The 16360-nt window shown below is 34.8% G+C and overlaps 3 protein-coding genes across 3 annotated transcripts; 1 reads left to right on the forward strand and 2 right to left on the reverse strand.

The window, feature by feature from the left end:
• Window positions 1-4812: 4812 nt before the first annotated feature.
• LOC142527277 (LOB domain-containing protein 37-like) lies at window positions 4813-5858 on the forward strand. The gene is made up of 2 exons (XM_075632032.1): window positions 4813-5148; window positions 5219-5858. Exons 1-2 carry the CDS (start codon window positions 4965-4967, stop codon window positions 5680-5682), a joined length of 648 nt encoding a protein of 215 aa, XP_075488147.1. The 5' UTR covers window positions 4813-4964; the 3' UTR covers window positions 5683-5858.
• An 855-nt stretch (window positions 5859-6713) lies between these two features.
• LOC142527719 (small ribosomal subunit protein uS14z/uS14y/uS14x) lies at window positions 6714-8539 on the reverse strand. The gene is made up of 3 exons (XM_075632621.1): window positions 8363-8539; window positions 6994-7093; window positions 6714-6892 (listed from the first exon to the last, which is right to left on the reverse strand). The coding sequence occupies exons 1-3, from the start codon at window positions 8422-8424 to the stop codon at window positions 6884-6886; spliced, it is 171 nt and encodes a 56-aa protein (XP_075488736.1). The 5' UTR covers window positions 8425-8539; the 3' UTR covers window positions 6714-6883.
• Window positions 8540-12939: 4400 nt separating this feature from the next.
• Window positions 12940-14548, reverse strand: LOC142527032 (3-oxo-Delta(4,5)-steroid 5-beta-reductase-like). The gene is made up of 2 exons (XM_075631738.1): window positions 14311-14548; window positions 12940-14226 (listed from the first exon to the last, which is right to left on the reverse strand). The coding sequence occupies exons 1-2, from the start codon at window positions 14347-14349 to the stop codon at window positions 13096-13098; spliced, it is 1170 nt and encodes a 389-aa protein (XP_075487853.1). The 5' UTR covers window positions 14350-14548; the 3' UTR covers window positions 12940-13095.
• Window positions 14549-16360: the final 1812 nt, after the last annotated feature.

Below are 16360 nucleotides of genomic sequence, written 5' to 3' on the forward strand. Positions count from 1 at the left end.
ATAATATATTATTTAACTAAACTTAATTAATTCGCTAAACATGGCACAACTACATGTAATTCGCTTATTAATTTTCAAAAGCACTATATGGCAATTTTTAAAATATCTATTTTGTAATTATTTTTCACCCCTTTTCAATCCTCTATATGAACAGTGATACTCCATAAATAGAGGATCACTGTTGCATACTCTAAAATGGAGGAAACAAATAGAGTACGGTTGGAGAAGATTTCATCCTCCATAATGTTTATGGAGGACGGTTGGAGATGCCTTAATAGGTCCCAAGAGGGAGACCTCCCCTCCCCTAGAATAGGAAATAAAAAAAAATGCTTTGAACACCCCAATTTAAAAATTATAAAATCTTAGCCTCAGGCCTAGTATTTTATGATAATTTCCCTGATGCATCACTTATTCTTACTTTAAAAATGAAAAAAATACAACTAAACAAGATTCAAGGGAATCAGAGTTTCCAAAGATTTGGTCGATAACTTACCGCTCATCTAACATAAATATCTTATGTTTGGGACGATGTTTTGAGTTCGAGACTCAATTGTAACAAACACCTCCCCAAAAAGGCCAAGATTTGTTAATGTAATTCTGAAATTTTAACTACACATTACTCTTTACAGATAAAATTATAGACATATCAGCCATGGCTGTTATATTGGAATGTACGTATATATATATTAATTAATTTGATTAATTTGTAATAAGCCAAAATTTGCAATATGGTTTAATGGAGCTCCATTATGTACAACTAAGATGGATGATTTGAATATTGGAACGTACGTATATACAAACAAATTGCATTTAATTGTATCTAATTGTGGATAAGATTAAGATGTCTCTTTGGACTATAATTCCAATGAATCTTTCTTAATCCAGTCTTAGCTAATCCTCGTCTGTAACGTTAATTTTATCTTGTGATTTTTGAAATCATGTTCACGTGTAGTTTATATATTTTTAAAATAATTTGAAAGGAATATTTGCATACAAAACATAATATTAAATATTTCTTGTTTATATAAATTTCAGTTTAAGAACAAGACAAAAATTTGTGTGAGACGGTCTCATGGGTCGTATTTTGTGAGACGAATATCTTATTTGGATCATCCATGAAAAAGTATCACTTTTTATGCTAAGAATATCACTTTTTTGTGTGAATATGGCAGAGTTAACCCGTCTCACAGATAAAAATTCGTGAGACCGTCTCACAAGAGACCTATTCTAAGAACAAATAGAACAGAAAATTAATTAATTAGGAGATAATCTTGTTTCAAATGAATGCTGTAATTGTCTAATTTTTTCAGTATAGGAGAAACCAATTCTAATCCAACGAGTTTGGGACTCATCTGGTTGGCTGACACCACAAATTAAAATAGTTATTTTATGTTTTTTTTTAAAAATTATTTTACCGGATTCTATTGAAAAATATATATTAATTTTTTTATTAAAAATGTTTCAAAATAATCATTTTTCCTCTTGACTTTTTGCTAAATCTGCCCCCAAAATTTTAAAATAAATATTGATACATTATACAAAATTAAAGTTTCAATATATCCATGTAATTGTCAATACAATAAATAATACGTTTGATTTGTTGTTTATATTTTCCAAATGACATCGATCCCTTCCAAATTAATATATATACACAATATGCCCAATTATTAATTAACCACAATTATAAAAAATTATTTGAGATATTTTTTTTAAAAAAATGAGCAAGTGTAAGTATGAGTCATGAGCCATATTTACCCTATATATATATATATTATAAAAATGAAAAAGGGCTTTACGAGGCATCGAAAGGGCAAACAGAATTATGAACCATAAAATATTTTTATATTGAAACTAAGTCTTGTTTTGTGAGACGGTCTCGTAGATATTTATTAGTGATATAAATCAATATTGTTCATATTTATAATAAAAAGCAATACTTTTGGTTAAAAAAATATGTTTTCATGAATGACTCAAATAGAATATTTGTTCCACAAAATTGACTTGTGAGATCGTCTTACGAGAGTTATTGTGTAATTAATTGTATGAGACGAAATCACTAACCAATACTAATTTAATTCTAATACAGTAGAAAAGACTAATATAATAAAAAATAATTATCTTTTCTGTGTACTTTTCCTGGTTCCATTGCTTAGCTCAGCCATAAATTAAATATCATCGATACAAATATTCCAATCACAGCACAGATGATATCCTGATATCGATGTTTTCTATATTTGCACATTTAATCAACTGCTCACGTGATCTAGCGTTGATAATATTAACAATAATTTGACGTTCTGTAGTCAACACAGAAATAACTAATAGATAGACTCGAAATTATTTTTACCCAAAGTTCCACCTAATTATTAATTAATTCTCCTATACAATTAATTTTTTTTTCAAATTTTGGAGCAAAAAAAATTTACAATTGAATATAGAATACATACATATATATAGACACACACACACACAGATATATACACATATATACGTGGGTGGGTGGGTGGGTGTGTGTGTGTGTAATAAGAATTAGAATGAATTTTGAAAAACCAACATTTTTGTGATAGTGACATAGATCTCTTCCAGGACGTGATATCAATCTCATGTTATGGCAAGGAAAAATATCTTACTAATCACCTGCTTTGTAATAAAAAAAAAAGTATTTTTTTTTTAAAAATAATTAATTATGGAGAATTTAAAAATAAAAGAGATGGGGGCATACAGCCTTTCGCGGAAACACGGGGTCCATTCTTGCCCCCAACATCTTTGGAAATCTCTCCCAACTTGAAATTATAAAATATATTATTATTTACGAGGATTTTAATTGATAATCATAATTTGACATTCAAATAGCGTCTTTGGAAACTCGTATAGTTTGAACAATAATAATCATTCATATGACGTTTACGAATATATCTTGAGTGAATAAATCACTTGTCACCAACTATTACGGGATTGGCCGAAATAGCTCTTATACCCTACGAACGATGTTCTTGAAACTTTTCTTCAATCTCTAATCAAGTCCAAGATTTGAATATTTGTTCATCCTCTAATTTACACTAGAAATTTAACGTTGAGATTAAAAACAAGTTGATGACTCAAACCCTAATTTGTTTAGAGCGGCCGAAAACTTGAGAGTTTGGATAGTTGATTTTCGAAATTTTCAATGTTTGGAGGCAAGGGTTTATGGTCTTTTAAAACATGAGTCCTTAACCTAGTTTCTTTAATTATAAGTTTAAGTCTCCTTTTGATTAAACAAAATATTAATGGACTGGTTAATTAATTTGACTAGTCGAACTAGTTTAATTGATTAATATTTCAAATTCCATTAAGAACTTTAATTAATTAACATGTTTGACGTATACTCCTACAAGCCTATTTTACATGCTCTTATTACATATAATCTAATCTTTTATAAACTCAACATTTGAGTTTAATATTTAAACTTTCAATTTTTCATAAATTCAACTCATTGAATTTATTATTTTCAAATTTGAATTACATAAATTCAATTTCTTGAATTTACTATCTTATTATTTTATATAAATTCAATTCTTTGAAATTTTTGTCTCGACGAGAACAAAATATTCAGTACTTGTATGACCCTCCATGGTTCAGGGAGCTAGTCGTTGGTTTACAACTCTTTGTGATTCAAGACACTGTCTTTTATTCGGGCTTACCCTAATTTGCCTCATTCCATGAGAATGTCAGAAATTTTTTTCCAATGAAACCCATCGAATCATAATAAGAGTGTCTATTAGCATTGTCCCATGATTCCCTACCGATAATGCCTGCAAGAACCAATTGGTTATGATCAACGTATAGTACCGTCCCTTTATCTCATATATCCCGATCGAATCTGCAATCATTGGTTCATCGAGGGTTGCATATTAGATTCGATAGCTATGTGATATATTCATGAAATATATATAGTGTCATCACATGCACAACTGGAGAACTATTGTCCCTGATGTACATCTTGCATTGTGGCCAGGGATTTCATGCACTATTATTTCGTTAGATCACATAGGACATCAATATATGTAGGTAAGCAGTGAATTCCCGACTACAATATACTAGCTCCTACACATGTCACAATTGCACCCAACCTCGCCACATTGTGACTCTCGCGAAGTCGGTAAACGAGTCAAAGCACAATCCTAGTATGTAGAGCATCGGTGTTGTCCCGGGTCGTAAGGACTAATAATGTACAATCATAACTACAGACTTTTCCTCTTGATGAGTTATAACAACTTGAAAAGTCCGAGGGAGGGTTGTTCGATATAATAATCATCATATGATTACACATCTGTATGATTGGACATCTCTGTGTCCTTACCAGGAAATACGGTACACTACATATATGTTAATCTCAGGCTCAAACAATCTTTATCCTTGTTTTTAGGCGGCTGAATCGACTATAAACGAATTTAGAATATACATTGTTTACAAATGAGTTTCAAGATCGAACGACGATCTATTTGCATTAAAGTATAATCAAGATTTTTATCTATATTTTTAGAATGAACATAGAATTTAAAAAAACATGAAATATAATTATATTAAAATAAAGATTGTTTATTATAATTTAGTCAATAAATTACTTAACCATCAACTGATTCACAGAACATCTACTCTAATCACTTTTGCCCGAGTCTTTCTTATACTTTTAACTAATTTATAGAATGAAGTATATATTTCTTTATCAAAATACTTATAATATCATTATTTTTTTAGATTCCCATATATAAAATATAACATTATTCCAATAGATAATTAGCTGCATCAACATGACCCCTGCATGGTCAACTCCTTCCTCTATATATTCTCCTCCTTCTCGCCGGTCCTATTCAACTCTCCGCCTTCCATTGATTAAACTCGAGCACGTAATTTTAGTTCATTTGATTATCCGATCCAGTACCCTTTTTTATTTTTGGTGTTTCGAAGCTACTGAATCGAGAACTATGAGCTGCAATGGCTGCAGGATACTCCGCAAGGGATGCAACGAAAACTGCATCCTCAGGCAAAGTTTGCAAGCCATACAGAGCCCTCAAGCTCAGGCAAACGCCACCGTTTTCGTTGCCAAGTTTTTCGGCCGGGCCGGGCTCATGTCCTTCCTTTCGTCCGTCCAAGAATCCCAAAGACCCGGTACGTACGTAGATTTTTCAGACCAGTTTCTGTAGAATAGTCTGTGTTTAACATCTGTTTTCATTTGCAGATTTGTTTCAGTCTTTATTATTTGAAGCTTGCGGGAGGGCAGTGAATCCAGTGAACGGAGCAGTGGGATTACAATGGACTGGGAATTGGCGGGTGTGCCAGGCGGCGGTGGAGACGGTGCTGCGGGGCGGCGTTCCCCGAGCCTTGCCGGAGTTTGAAGAAGGTTTTGCTGGAAATGAATATGATCTGTACGGGTCTCGAGAAATGAACTCGAGGCTTAAGAGGAAAGGGTTTGATATGGAAGAGACAACGAGTGGACTAAATCTCGGGTTGACGGCTGGTTTCCCGGCAATAATGATCGCCGGCAGGAGGGTGAAGCGGCGGAGAGAGAACAACACACCGGTGACACCGTCCGAGGAGTCCGAAACGACGACGTTGGAAAGTAGTTTTGTTTATCGTCAAGAATTGCAGCAAAATAATAATTGTGACGGACATGAAACCAAGCTTTTGAGGTTGTTCTTTTAAGGTTTCCTTTTTCTTTTATGGACACACCAAAATTAACATATTTGATCAATTGTTCGAGCTTTATTTTTATTTGGAAATCTCATAATTAATACTGTCTGATTTTTCCCTTAGATTTTTTGTCCTTGAAAAAGTGTAGTCGCTTCAAATAAATAAAAGGGATAATTGTTGTTGATTAATATTAAATTTGCGTGAAATTCCATTCAATTAATTAAATTTTATATACATTATTCTGTTTGGTCTTGGATGGAGAAGCCAACTTTGGAACACACAAAGAACAGGGGAAAAAAAAGGTTTCAACGACTTAATTTTCACCGCATATATAATTACGACCAGACTAGCAATGACTATAACTTCTAGGTCCAATATTTCCACCACCACTTAGTGCATGAGTAATTTTAGAGTAGGTTTCTTGTGAAACGATCTCACGGATCTTTATCTGTGTAACATATCAGCCCTACCGATATTCACAATAAAAAAATAATACTCTTAGTATAAAAAATAATACTTTTTCGTAGATGACCCAATAAGATATTTGTTTCACAAATACGACCCGCAAGACCGTCTCACATAAATTTTTACCATAATTCTATGCAGTTATTTGCTTAAGATTGAGTATTTATAATTTATTTTTACTATGATACACTCAATTTTACCTAATATTTTTTTAAAAAAATTGTTCTAAATTACTTAATTCCTATGCGTGATCGACTTTTTTGGGACCTCTACTCTATACCGCCATGAGCCCTAATGACTTGGATTCTTACTAAAAATATGGTTTTATCAAATCCTAACTCCAGCATAACTCAACCATAAATAATTACTTGGTTGTCTCATCAGTACAACCAAATGCGCTACTTTATTCTCAATATCTCAAAAAACATGAGACTGAGAAAAAAAAGTAAAAAACAAATAGGACACAGGCAAGTCTGATTATTGCAAAGAATATGAAATCACATTTTAATCAATATAAGCTTCAAGAGTCGGTTACTTATATAGATTGTTCTTTCGGATTGTTCTTTCGGCAAAGCACAAAAATCTCAAACGATGAAGGCGTCATTGATAATACTGTTCCCAAAAGATCGATGGTTTTGTCTCAACGTAAGAGAACATAACATAAAGGTTCATAAAGTAAAATTCAAACATAAAGTAGAATTTGAATCCATCCCATCAAGATGTAATCTTCTTGTCCAGCATCTTCGCCTCAGCGGTACTATAGAACAAAATGATAAAAAGCAGTGACAAAATTAGTTATATGAACGTAAAAGAATATACAAAGACAAAAGGAGCGATTGATGCACAAGCAATGGTTACCTTGATGAAGCCAATTTCCTTGGCATTGCTGCGGAAGCATTGTCTACAGCACATCAAACCGTACTTTCTAATAATCCCATGAGGGTTACCACACACACGGCTTCAAAAACAAAGTGCAAAGTTCAACCCCAAAAATAAATAAACAAGGGAATATGAAAATCCATCAGAATAAAAATAATAGTCATCATTAGGATCATGAGAAAAAACTAAGTTCATGGTCTGGAATGTAAGTTGAATTCATGAACTTCCATGATCAAATCATGTTCATGTTTTACTAAAACAATAGTAGAAATTCAATGCAGGTTTTCTCATTTTTCGTCCAACCCACTAATAATTGGTAGCATCAATTAAAGTAACTCCGGGTCATTACATTCATACACAAACACTTGGGTGGAATTAGTATTTCACAAAAAAATTGTCCATGAAAAACGCTCGCGATGAAGATAAAGAAAATGCTCAACTCGTTCGATAGTTCACCAACACATCTATGATGAGGAATCTATAGCTGCGAGCATATCATTCAAAGACATAAATAAATCACAAACTGTTGATATGATGCATTCATATTGCAAACTCATGAGGCACAAACCACTTCATACACATGCATCTGTTATTCATCTCCATCAAAAGATGCAAACAGAGCTGAATCATAAGTGATAGATCCATCAAAAGAAAACAAGTATGTCATCCTGAAAAAGACACATTATTTATCGACTATCGTAAGCAAAAGAATTATCATGATCCCATGTCATCATCCATCATGGCATACAAGTACACTAAAAGGCAAATTAAAAATGTTAGCAGAATAAATTTAGCTTATTAATTAATTCATGGGATATCTTGAAGTTTGGGGAAAATTTTGTAATTTCTATGGAAGTTCAGAAACTGAAATTCATTTCCGCAAGCAAGAAAACCAAAAATTTTGGGATTTCAGCCTAAATTTAAGACAATGAAGTTATGCAACCAAGGCTGAAAATTCAAAAACTACCTCACAAATCCTCACACACGCGTGCGTTCAGTTGCTAATAATTTCCCATTCTAACTATGAGACCATAACAATTTATTTCCCTCGTTGCAGGACCAACCTACCTTAGATTCGAGCTACGAAAACTGAGTAAATGAGTAAGCAATTAACCTTAAGCTGCCACAAAACAAATATTTTCATAAATCCCATCGATAGCGAAGGACAGTTCTCACTTCGATGGAAAAAAATACTAATTCCACAAATAAATAATCCGAGTATAAGTTTTTTCACCAAAAAAAAACACTAGTATCGATTCCTGAATCGGATGCTTCAACAATCGATCCATCCACTGACTAAGAAAAAGCAGGTAAAGCACAAATAACAATCAAAAGAAAGATTCAGTACCAGGTACGAGATCCGGGGCCATAGGTTTTAGGGTGAGAGTTCCAGACATTGGAGTGTCCCATCTTTGCTCAAACAACAGCCGCCGACGCACAATGCAGAATCAATAGAGTGTGCACAAAATGAACACGGTGAATATTTATATGGAGCGGCATAAAAACCCTAATTTTGCCGATAACAAAAAATACTCCACAAGTACAAGGATATGTTGGGAATTTCACTTATGTGTGTACAATATGTTTTCTGGCCATTAAAAAAAATTTATCCCTTCAAAAAAAAAAATTCTTTTCTTTTTCCTTTCTTTTGAATTTGGAATTTCAAAAATGATTTGTATAGTAAATAAATAATGTTTTACGTTACTTAAATAATTGTTTTTGATTGTTAATTTTTAAATATTATGGTAAATATTATATAGATAGACGTGTGTGTTTAAGTCCAGACCACCTAATACATGAGTTTAAGATTTAATTTACTGCTTCATTTTTTACAATAAACATAAAATCGAAATATATGGATTTCAAATTAATTCATCCAAAATATTCATGATGTGCCTATAAAAATTCAAATCTAGCATATGATTGAAAATTTTATTTATTTGGAGAGAGTTTATTTTCTTTAACACCGAACATGAGACGTTGTCCTAAATATGAAACATCAATATCAAATCAGCTATAAATTATCAACATAATTATTTTAATTATAGGATATTTAGGAACATCATCAAAAATAAGTTAAACCTAGAATATTTTAATAATCTAACTCTAAGTTTTAAATAAATAAAAAAAATCATTGCAAAAGACAAACAGATCAAATGGCGAAAGAAGCTTGATCATTGTCGTGCTTCACTCCCCGTCAACGGAGAAGAAGAGATGGTCTACGGTTCCGAATTGGGTTGGGTCGAGGCTCGATGTGATCATCTTCTTGTCTAAGCTCCGACCTTGTTCACATGCCGACTCCCCATCCTGCAATAGGTCAAACCCTAACCTTTTTTTTTATGATGTGATTTATTCAGTATGCGTTGTATGAATTAGGTGAAATTGCGAATTCATTGTATCTCTTCCTTTTTTATATTGATGCTGATATTAGATTTTACAAGGGTTTTTCCGTCGAGTACTAATTAATTTCACAGTTAGCCACAGCTCAAAACGAGCATTTTTTATGCAAGTTGATGTTGATGAAAATCGTGAGGCCTACTGGGAGATCATATTTGAATGGGTAAATGAGTTTTTGGGAGATCGAATCTCATTTTGGAAACTCAGGTCAGACCTTTGGATATGGAAACACAGACATGAACATTAGAAGAGAAGCCTAAAGATTGCTTCAGCATAGCCTCTTCGACGCTCAAGTCAAATAATAGGAAAATATAGAGAGAATTGTGTGTGCTCAATATGAGTGGATATATGAATGAATAAACAATCACGGCTAGGAAAAGAGTCGCTATGTGAATAGAATTCTTTGACGACTAAACTCTAATCTTTGTAGAATTCTAAAGCTATTGGAATCATTATTATGTTAGACTCTGGATTCTCAGAATCTTTAATAAGGTTAGATTAAATTTATACGAGCCTTATCGTTGTGGATGATATATTGATATATCTGAGTAGGAGCTCATTTGAGGCATGAGTTCGTCTGCAGTGTAGTGACATGTTCAAGTTTTCATGAGAGCTTGTCTCATGAGGTCGTTGGCAAACTCTTTTTCATAGTTGAGACAATATGTATTGGGAGGTCGGCTATGACCTTCACTGGAAGGTTGGCAAACTCCTTGAAAAATCGATAGTTATGGATATATTGGAGGTCGGGTGGGATGCCCTCCCAGATAACCTCACATCAAATCTAGGTAAATGTGACCCAAGGTGAGTCCCTAACTGATTTAATGGATTTGGGTGAATGTGATGATCTCTCGGCGAACCCCAGCCATTAACTATGCAATCTCCTGTGCCAGAACCACGAGAATCTTCCGTGGCTGGTAGGGGGTGAATAGAATTCCGGTACCTAGTGGAAATGGTTGTGAATAGAATTCTAGGGTGGGGAAATAAGTATTTTTCGGTGAGAGGTAAGGAGACCTTGATCAAATCTGTTCTCCAAGCCATACCTACTTATGCAATATCGTGTTTTCGCATCCCAAAATCTATATGTGAGGAGATTGAACGAGAATGTGCTAACTTCTGGTGGGAAATGGAACAAGGGAGGAGGCGCTTACATTGGAAAAGCTGGAGAGCTCTTTGATAGGCCAAAGTGCATGGGCGGCTTGGGCTTCCGCCACCTTGAGACTTTCAATAAAGCTTTATTGGCCAAAGATGTTTGGCGTATTATTACTGATCCTGGGTTCCTTGCTTGCACGAGTATTGAAAGCTCAGGTATTTTTGGCAGCATGATATTATCGATGCACCCCTTGGCAGCAACCCTTCCTACATTTGGCGATCATTGTTATGGAGCAGGCCACTGTTGGAAAAGAGTCTACGTTAGAAAGTGGGAGATGGTTCTAAAATTGCTACCTTTGGGGAGCGTTGGATTCCAGGGACGTTGAGCATGGTTTCCCTCCCTCCTAACTCTGAGAATTTCTCTACAGTTAGCTCTTTCATCGACGGGGAGACTTGGAAAGAGGACATCATCCATAACCTCCTCTCTTCACATCTCGTCAAGGATATATTATCGATTCCTCTCTTTTAAACTCAAAAAGAAGATTTTTGTTTTTGGGATCTTGATCCGAAAGGTAAATATTCGGCTATAAGGCAGAGATTGGATTTGTTGATTCTCTTCCCTCGAGCTCGGGCCACCATTCAATAGATGAGTGGCAGTTTCTATGGTCTCATAACATCCTTCCGAACGGTCCGAGTGTTTTGGAGGAGGGTTCTCCATAATATTATCCCCACAAAGCATAATTTCTTGGTTCACCATGTTCCAGTTATTGGGTAATGTCCCTTTTGTCATCATGCTTGCGACTCAACTGCCCACACTTTGTTCACCTGCTCGGCCATAAAGCACTGCTGGAAAGGAACTGGTTTTTGGCAGATCTTAAAACAATCCCGAAATTTGGATGCTACGGACATATCACTCTGGATGAAAGACAAGCTGAGTAAGAAAGATTATGACGTCTTTGTGATGCGCTCGTGGGCTATTTGGAGTTAGAGACTTCAACTTAGTCACCTCCGAAATGACTAACCTCCTGCTATCAATGTGGAGTGGTGCGCTAGCCTACTAGAATCATGTGGGCTCTGTGGCTAGCTCCGGACCATGAACCATTATGTTCTCTGGAATCCTGGATTGCTCCACTTGTGAATACTCTACGCCTGGACGTTGACGCATCTTATAATGAAGGTACTAATAGCTACACACTTGGTGGGATAATCCGAAATCATGAGGGACAACCGATTCTTGCTTTTGGAAAAAAGATTGAGAAACCCACAACGCTTTCATTTGCTGAACTTCTTGCTATTCAAGTTGGAGTCAACATCTCTAGGGAACACAACATCGGGATTCATCTTATCACCTCAGACTCTCTCTTCACTGTGCAAGCAGTCACAGGTGTAGAAAAGAATCGCAGTTACGCCGGGGCCTTAGCTTCGGATATCCGAGGTCATCTGTCTCTCCGGGAAGCCCATCTTTAAGGCATGTGCGGCGGCACTGCAAATAATGTTGTTCATTCTATTGCATCTTTTGCTTGTTCTTCCCCTTCCTCATTTGTTTGGAAGCGTGGAGATTTTTTTTTTTGAATGATTAATCTTGTAATTAAATATCTTTATCTTATTCAATAAATTATACGACCTTTCACCGTTAAAAAAAAATTGCAAACAATCAAATTATAATTAGGTCACTAATAATCAATTACAACTAATTATCACCGACTACTAAGAATTACTCCAGTAGAACATCAAACCCAAGACTTCCTCTGAAAACGAAAATCTTTGGGTTAAAGCGATTCTGCGATTATAGTCTTCACTTCAAAAACTACAATTACTAACTAATTAGATAATAGTGTCATTATTTTACAATTATATTATACTAATATTCAAAATATAATTACAATATAAGTTCATTTCCTCTCTTTTTTAATCAATTTTTCGTAAATTATACAGACGAGTAAATCTCAAATGAGACGATCTCACTATTAGTTATTTGCTTTCTAACTTCGAATTTTTATTTATTTGGATCCGAAATTTTTGTGAGGGTGTGACAGATGCTAATCTACCAAATAAATGCGAAAAAGCAATCTTCTAAAAATTCTATGAATTTTTTATTTGTATAGAATCGAGCGCTTACCGATTCACCAAAAAGTACCACGGATGGCAACAATGCAATGAAGAACTCAAGTATTTTAAACATATAACATTTTAAGTCTCACGTTTTGATTTCTCTCTTGTAAGAGACAATAATTGCACTCCAATAATTTTCCAGTTTATTTTAACTTTCTAGCTGGTGCCTACATATTCCAGAAATGAAAGGAATTTGGAAATTAAAATTCTTAAAAATGATATGTAACATTGTCACATGCGATGTTGCTGAGAGTGAAAGTGAAATACAGTGATTACTTTCACGTAGAAGCAATAAACACTACTTTCACGACTGGCTCTTTCTTTCAATTAGCATTACGCCTCATTTCAGTGATATTTCCATTCTTTCCACGGACAGAACAAATCTAAGATGTGAAATACATACATGACAGCCACAAGATAACAAGAACAACGATGAAACATGAATTCAAGATAAACAAGAGGCCAAGAAAACCGAATCGAAAACTAAGGTATGATCTTGTGAGCTTTCATTCTGTCAATCCAAGAAATGAATGAGTTCTTGGAATTCCTGAATCCCAGAAAACCATGTTCCTTGCTCTTGTTCATAGTATCCAACAAACACTCACCCCCAAGAATAATATCACTGAACCACCAATTCCCAACATCTTCTAACTTAGTCGGTGTCAATCCATTATCCCTCACAATTTCGTCCCAAATGGAGCCTTTATCCTTCATCAGCTCCTGTAACGTCAGCTTCTGACCCTCCTCGAACTCCGCATACTCCACACCAAACTGTTCTGCCAACACTTTCCAGAAGCTCTTCCACTTAAACACATCACCATTACTCACATTAAATGCCTCATTCTTAGCATATGGATCCACTGCTGCCCATATATGATGCTCGGCAATCAAATCCGCATCAGAGCAATCGGAGTACCCATCCCAAGCAGCCTTACACCCCGGAAACCGCAAAGCCGCCCCCTCGTGCTTACAAATAGCAGCGTAAACACAAAGGGTCCCCACCAAATTCATCAGACTATACGGAGAAAACCCGAATATGTTCCCGGGTCGATGCACCGACCATGTCAAACCTTCCTTCTTCTCCACCTCTGCGAACAAGATATCCTCAAGTGTGTAGTAAAAATTTATATGATCCAACCGTGGTAAACTCTCATCAAAAGGAGAATCGTGAATTGTTATCTTCCCGAATGACTCAAATGGCCCAACGTAATGCTTCCTACCAGTCTGTAAACTAATATGTTTCAAACCAGGGCAATTAGGTATCACAACATCAAGAACATTTTTCAACATTCTACCATTGACTTCACAATTTTCAGCCTCTGAAGACCGATCAGCCCAGGTGACGTAGAACACATGGGTGACGTCGGTGAGAGATCCAAGCTTCTCCTGGACGTCATCCGCGTCGGATACGTCGCATCTGATGTAGTTGATCGGATTTTCGTCATTCCAGTTGGGGCGAGGGCGGCGTGCGACACCGTAGACTTTCCAGGGGCCGCCGGGAGTGTCGGCGAGTGGCAAGATCTCCGCCAAGCTGTTGCCCACGATTCCTGTCACCCCAATTATCAGTGCCACGCTCTGATGCTTAGGAGGTGCCTCATCTTCTTCAAACTTTTTCTGATTCAACGAATCACTAAATCAATTTACGAACGTAAGTAGACACAAACATGAATTGTAAAAATATGATGATCGACTGCTTACCTTTGCAGCGCCGATTGCTCCGGCCCACCACCAGCTCATAATTTTTGCACAAGGGAAGATTTGATCAAAAGGGTTCCAAGTTAGGAGATTTTTAAGAGGGAAACCGAAGAAAAGATGAGTGATTCTTGGCAGATGATTGATGCTTACACAGTAGTTGCTCAAGAAACCATAGGTGTTTGAATTGTATATTTATTTGCTGGTGATTGGGAAATGTACAGCTGGAATCTCAAAACGTGTCAAAGTCTGTTTTATTAAACGTATATTTTTTTGAATTCACGGTGTAGTTTTCTTTTTCAGAATTTTGCCAACCTTTGGGGGAAAATGTGAAATTTACACAAAATAAAAAAATATCGGTAAATATATTTCAATTATTTAAAACATTTATTTTAGATGTCCTAATCAAGACAAAAACTTGTGTGAGACGGTCTCACCCAGGTCGTATTTTGCGAGATATATATCTTATTTGAGTCATCTGTAAAAAATTATTGCTTTTTACGCTAAGAGTATTACTTTTTATGTGAATATCGGTAAGGTTAACCCGTCTCACAGATAAATATTCGTGAGACCGTCTCACAAAAGACTTACTCCCTAATCAAATATATAATTTTTAAAATGAGATATTTTTAGATATCCACCTACCTCAATAATGTTTCACACAACATATTGAGTAGGTCTCTTGTGAGACGGTCTCACGAATCTTTATTTGTGAGACGAATTAATTCTACCGATATTCACAATAAAAATTCATACTCTTAGCATAAAAAGTAATATTTTTTATGGATGACCTAAATAAGTGATCCGTCTAACAAAATACAATCCGTGAGACCGTCTCACACAAGTTTTTTGCCCAACATATTATCATATATTGTTTGATGATTGCTATTTTAATGATACGTATATGATTTTAAAATCCTAAAACATGTTGTATTATGCAAAATCATTTTTAGGAAAATTGTTAAATTATAGGTAGTGATTATTTAAAAATATGTGACTAAAAAAATTCATTAAAAAAATAAAATATTTAAGAATGGAAAAATAGTTTTCCACCTCTCCCAGAGGGATATGGGATCCACAACGAGATTTGAGCTCCAAATTGATTATTTTATTAATTTTTATTGATTATAGTGTTTAGTTGTCTTGTTTTTTTCCTCTCATTTTTAGGTTATTTTTTTCTTATATTTCTTTCATCGATTATGGTGAAAAAATAATTTCAACTTCAATTATAAATTTGTAAAAATGGGTGTCGATGAATTTGTTTTTTGTTCATTATTAAAAACAGCAATTTGTAAAGACTTGCCAAGACCAATTTGGATTTTACTACTGCTAACATTTCTAAATTGAATTGATTGTTTCTATTGTTGTTACAAATTGGACGAGGAAGGAGATGTTCGGTAGAAAAGTAAGAGAGAAATAATTAATTGTATGATTTTGGTACGCGTGCCAACGAGAATGCTCGATTCTGTACAAAGAGTAAGTCTCTTGTGAGACAAGTTTCACGAATCTTTATCTATAAGACGGATCAATCCTACCGATATTCACAATAAAAAGTAATATTTTTCATAGATGACCCAAATAAGATATCCGTCTCACAAAATACGACCCGTGAGATCGTCTCACACAAGTTTTTGCTCCTGTCCAATTTATACTCAATTATTGATTTTTAGTACCATAAATATTTTCATTATAGCCGGAGTTCGTTTGATTTTAGATTACCAACATTGATGCTCTTTTAAATAAATCTCAGTTTGAAAATTATTTTGAAATTACAACCCTAAATGATAATATTGATCATTTATAATGTCGATAAATTGATTTGTGGCTTCTAGAATTTACGCGAATATTCACCAACTTTTCAGCATGAATATCGCTTAATTTAGGCGACTTGATACCATAAATTTATCCACCTATATTTGAATTGAGTAGGTCTTTTGTGAGACGGTCTCACGAATCTTTATCTGTGAGACTGGTCAACTCTACCGATATTCACAATAAAAAGTAATACTCTTAGTATAAAAAGTAATATTTTTCATGATGATCCAAAGAGGAGATC

The sequence above is a fragment of the Primulina tabacum genome, chromosome 15, assembly GCF_025594145.1.
Source record: "Primulina tabacum isolate GXHZ01 chromosome 15, ASM2559414v2, whole genome shotgun sequence".
Taxonomy (NCBI): Eukaryota; Viridiplantae; Streptophyta; class Magnoliopsida; order Lamiales; family Gesneriaceae; genus Primulina; species Primulina tabacum.

Coding starts and splice junctions, on each gene's coding strand:
- LOC142527032 (XM_075631738.1), bottom strand. CDS start 14,349: ATGAGCTGGTGGTGGGCCGGAGCAATCGGCGCTGCAAAG. Junction 14,227..14,310: donor GAGCAATCGGCGCTGCAAAG/GTAAGCAGTCGA, acceptor TCGTTGAATCAG/AAAAAGTTTGAAGAAGATGA.
- LOC142527719 (XM_075632621.1), bottom strand. CDS start 8,424: ATGGGACACTCCAATGTCTGGAACTCTCACCCTAAAACCTATGGCCCC. Junction 7,094..8,362: donor GGCCCCGGATCTCGTACCTG/GTACTGAATCTT, acceptor TTGTTTTTGAAG/CCGTGTGTGTGGTAACCCTC.
- LOC142527277 (XM_075632032.1), top strand. CDS start 4,965: ATGAGCTGCAATGGCTGCAGGATACTCCGCAAGGGATGCAACGAAAAC. Junction 5,149..5,218: donor CCAAGAATCCCAAAGACCCG/GTACGTACGTAG, acceptor TTTCATTTGCAG/ATTTGTTTCAGTCTTTATTA.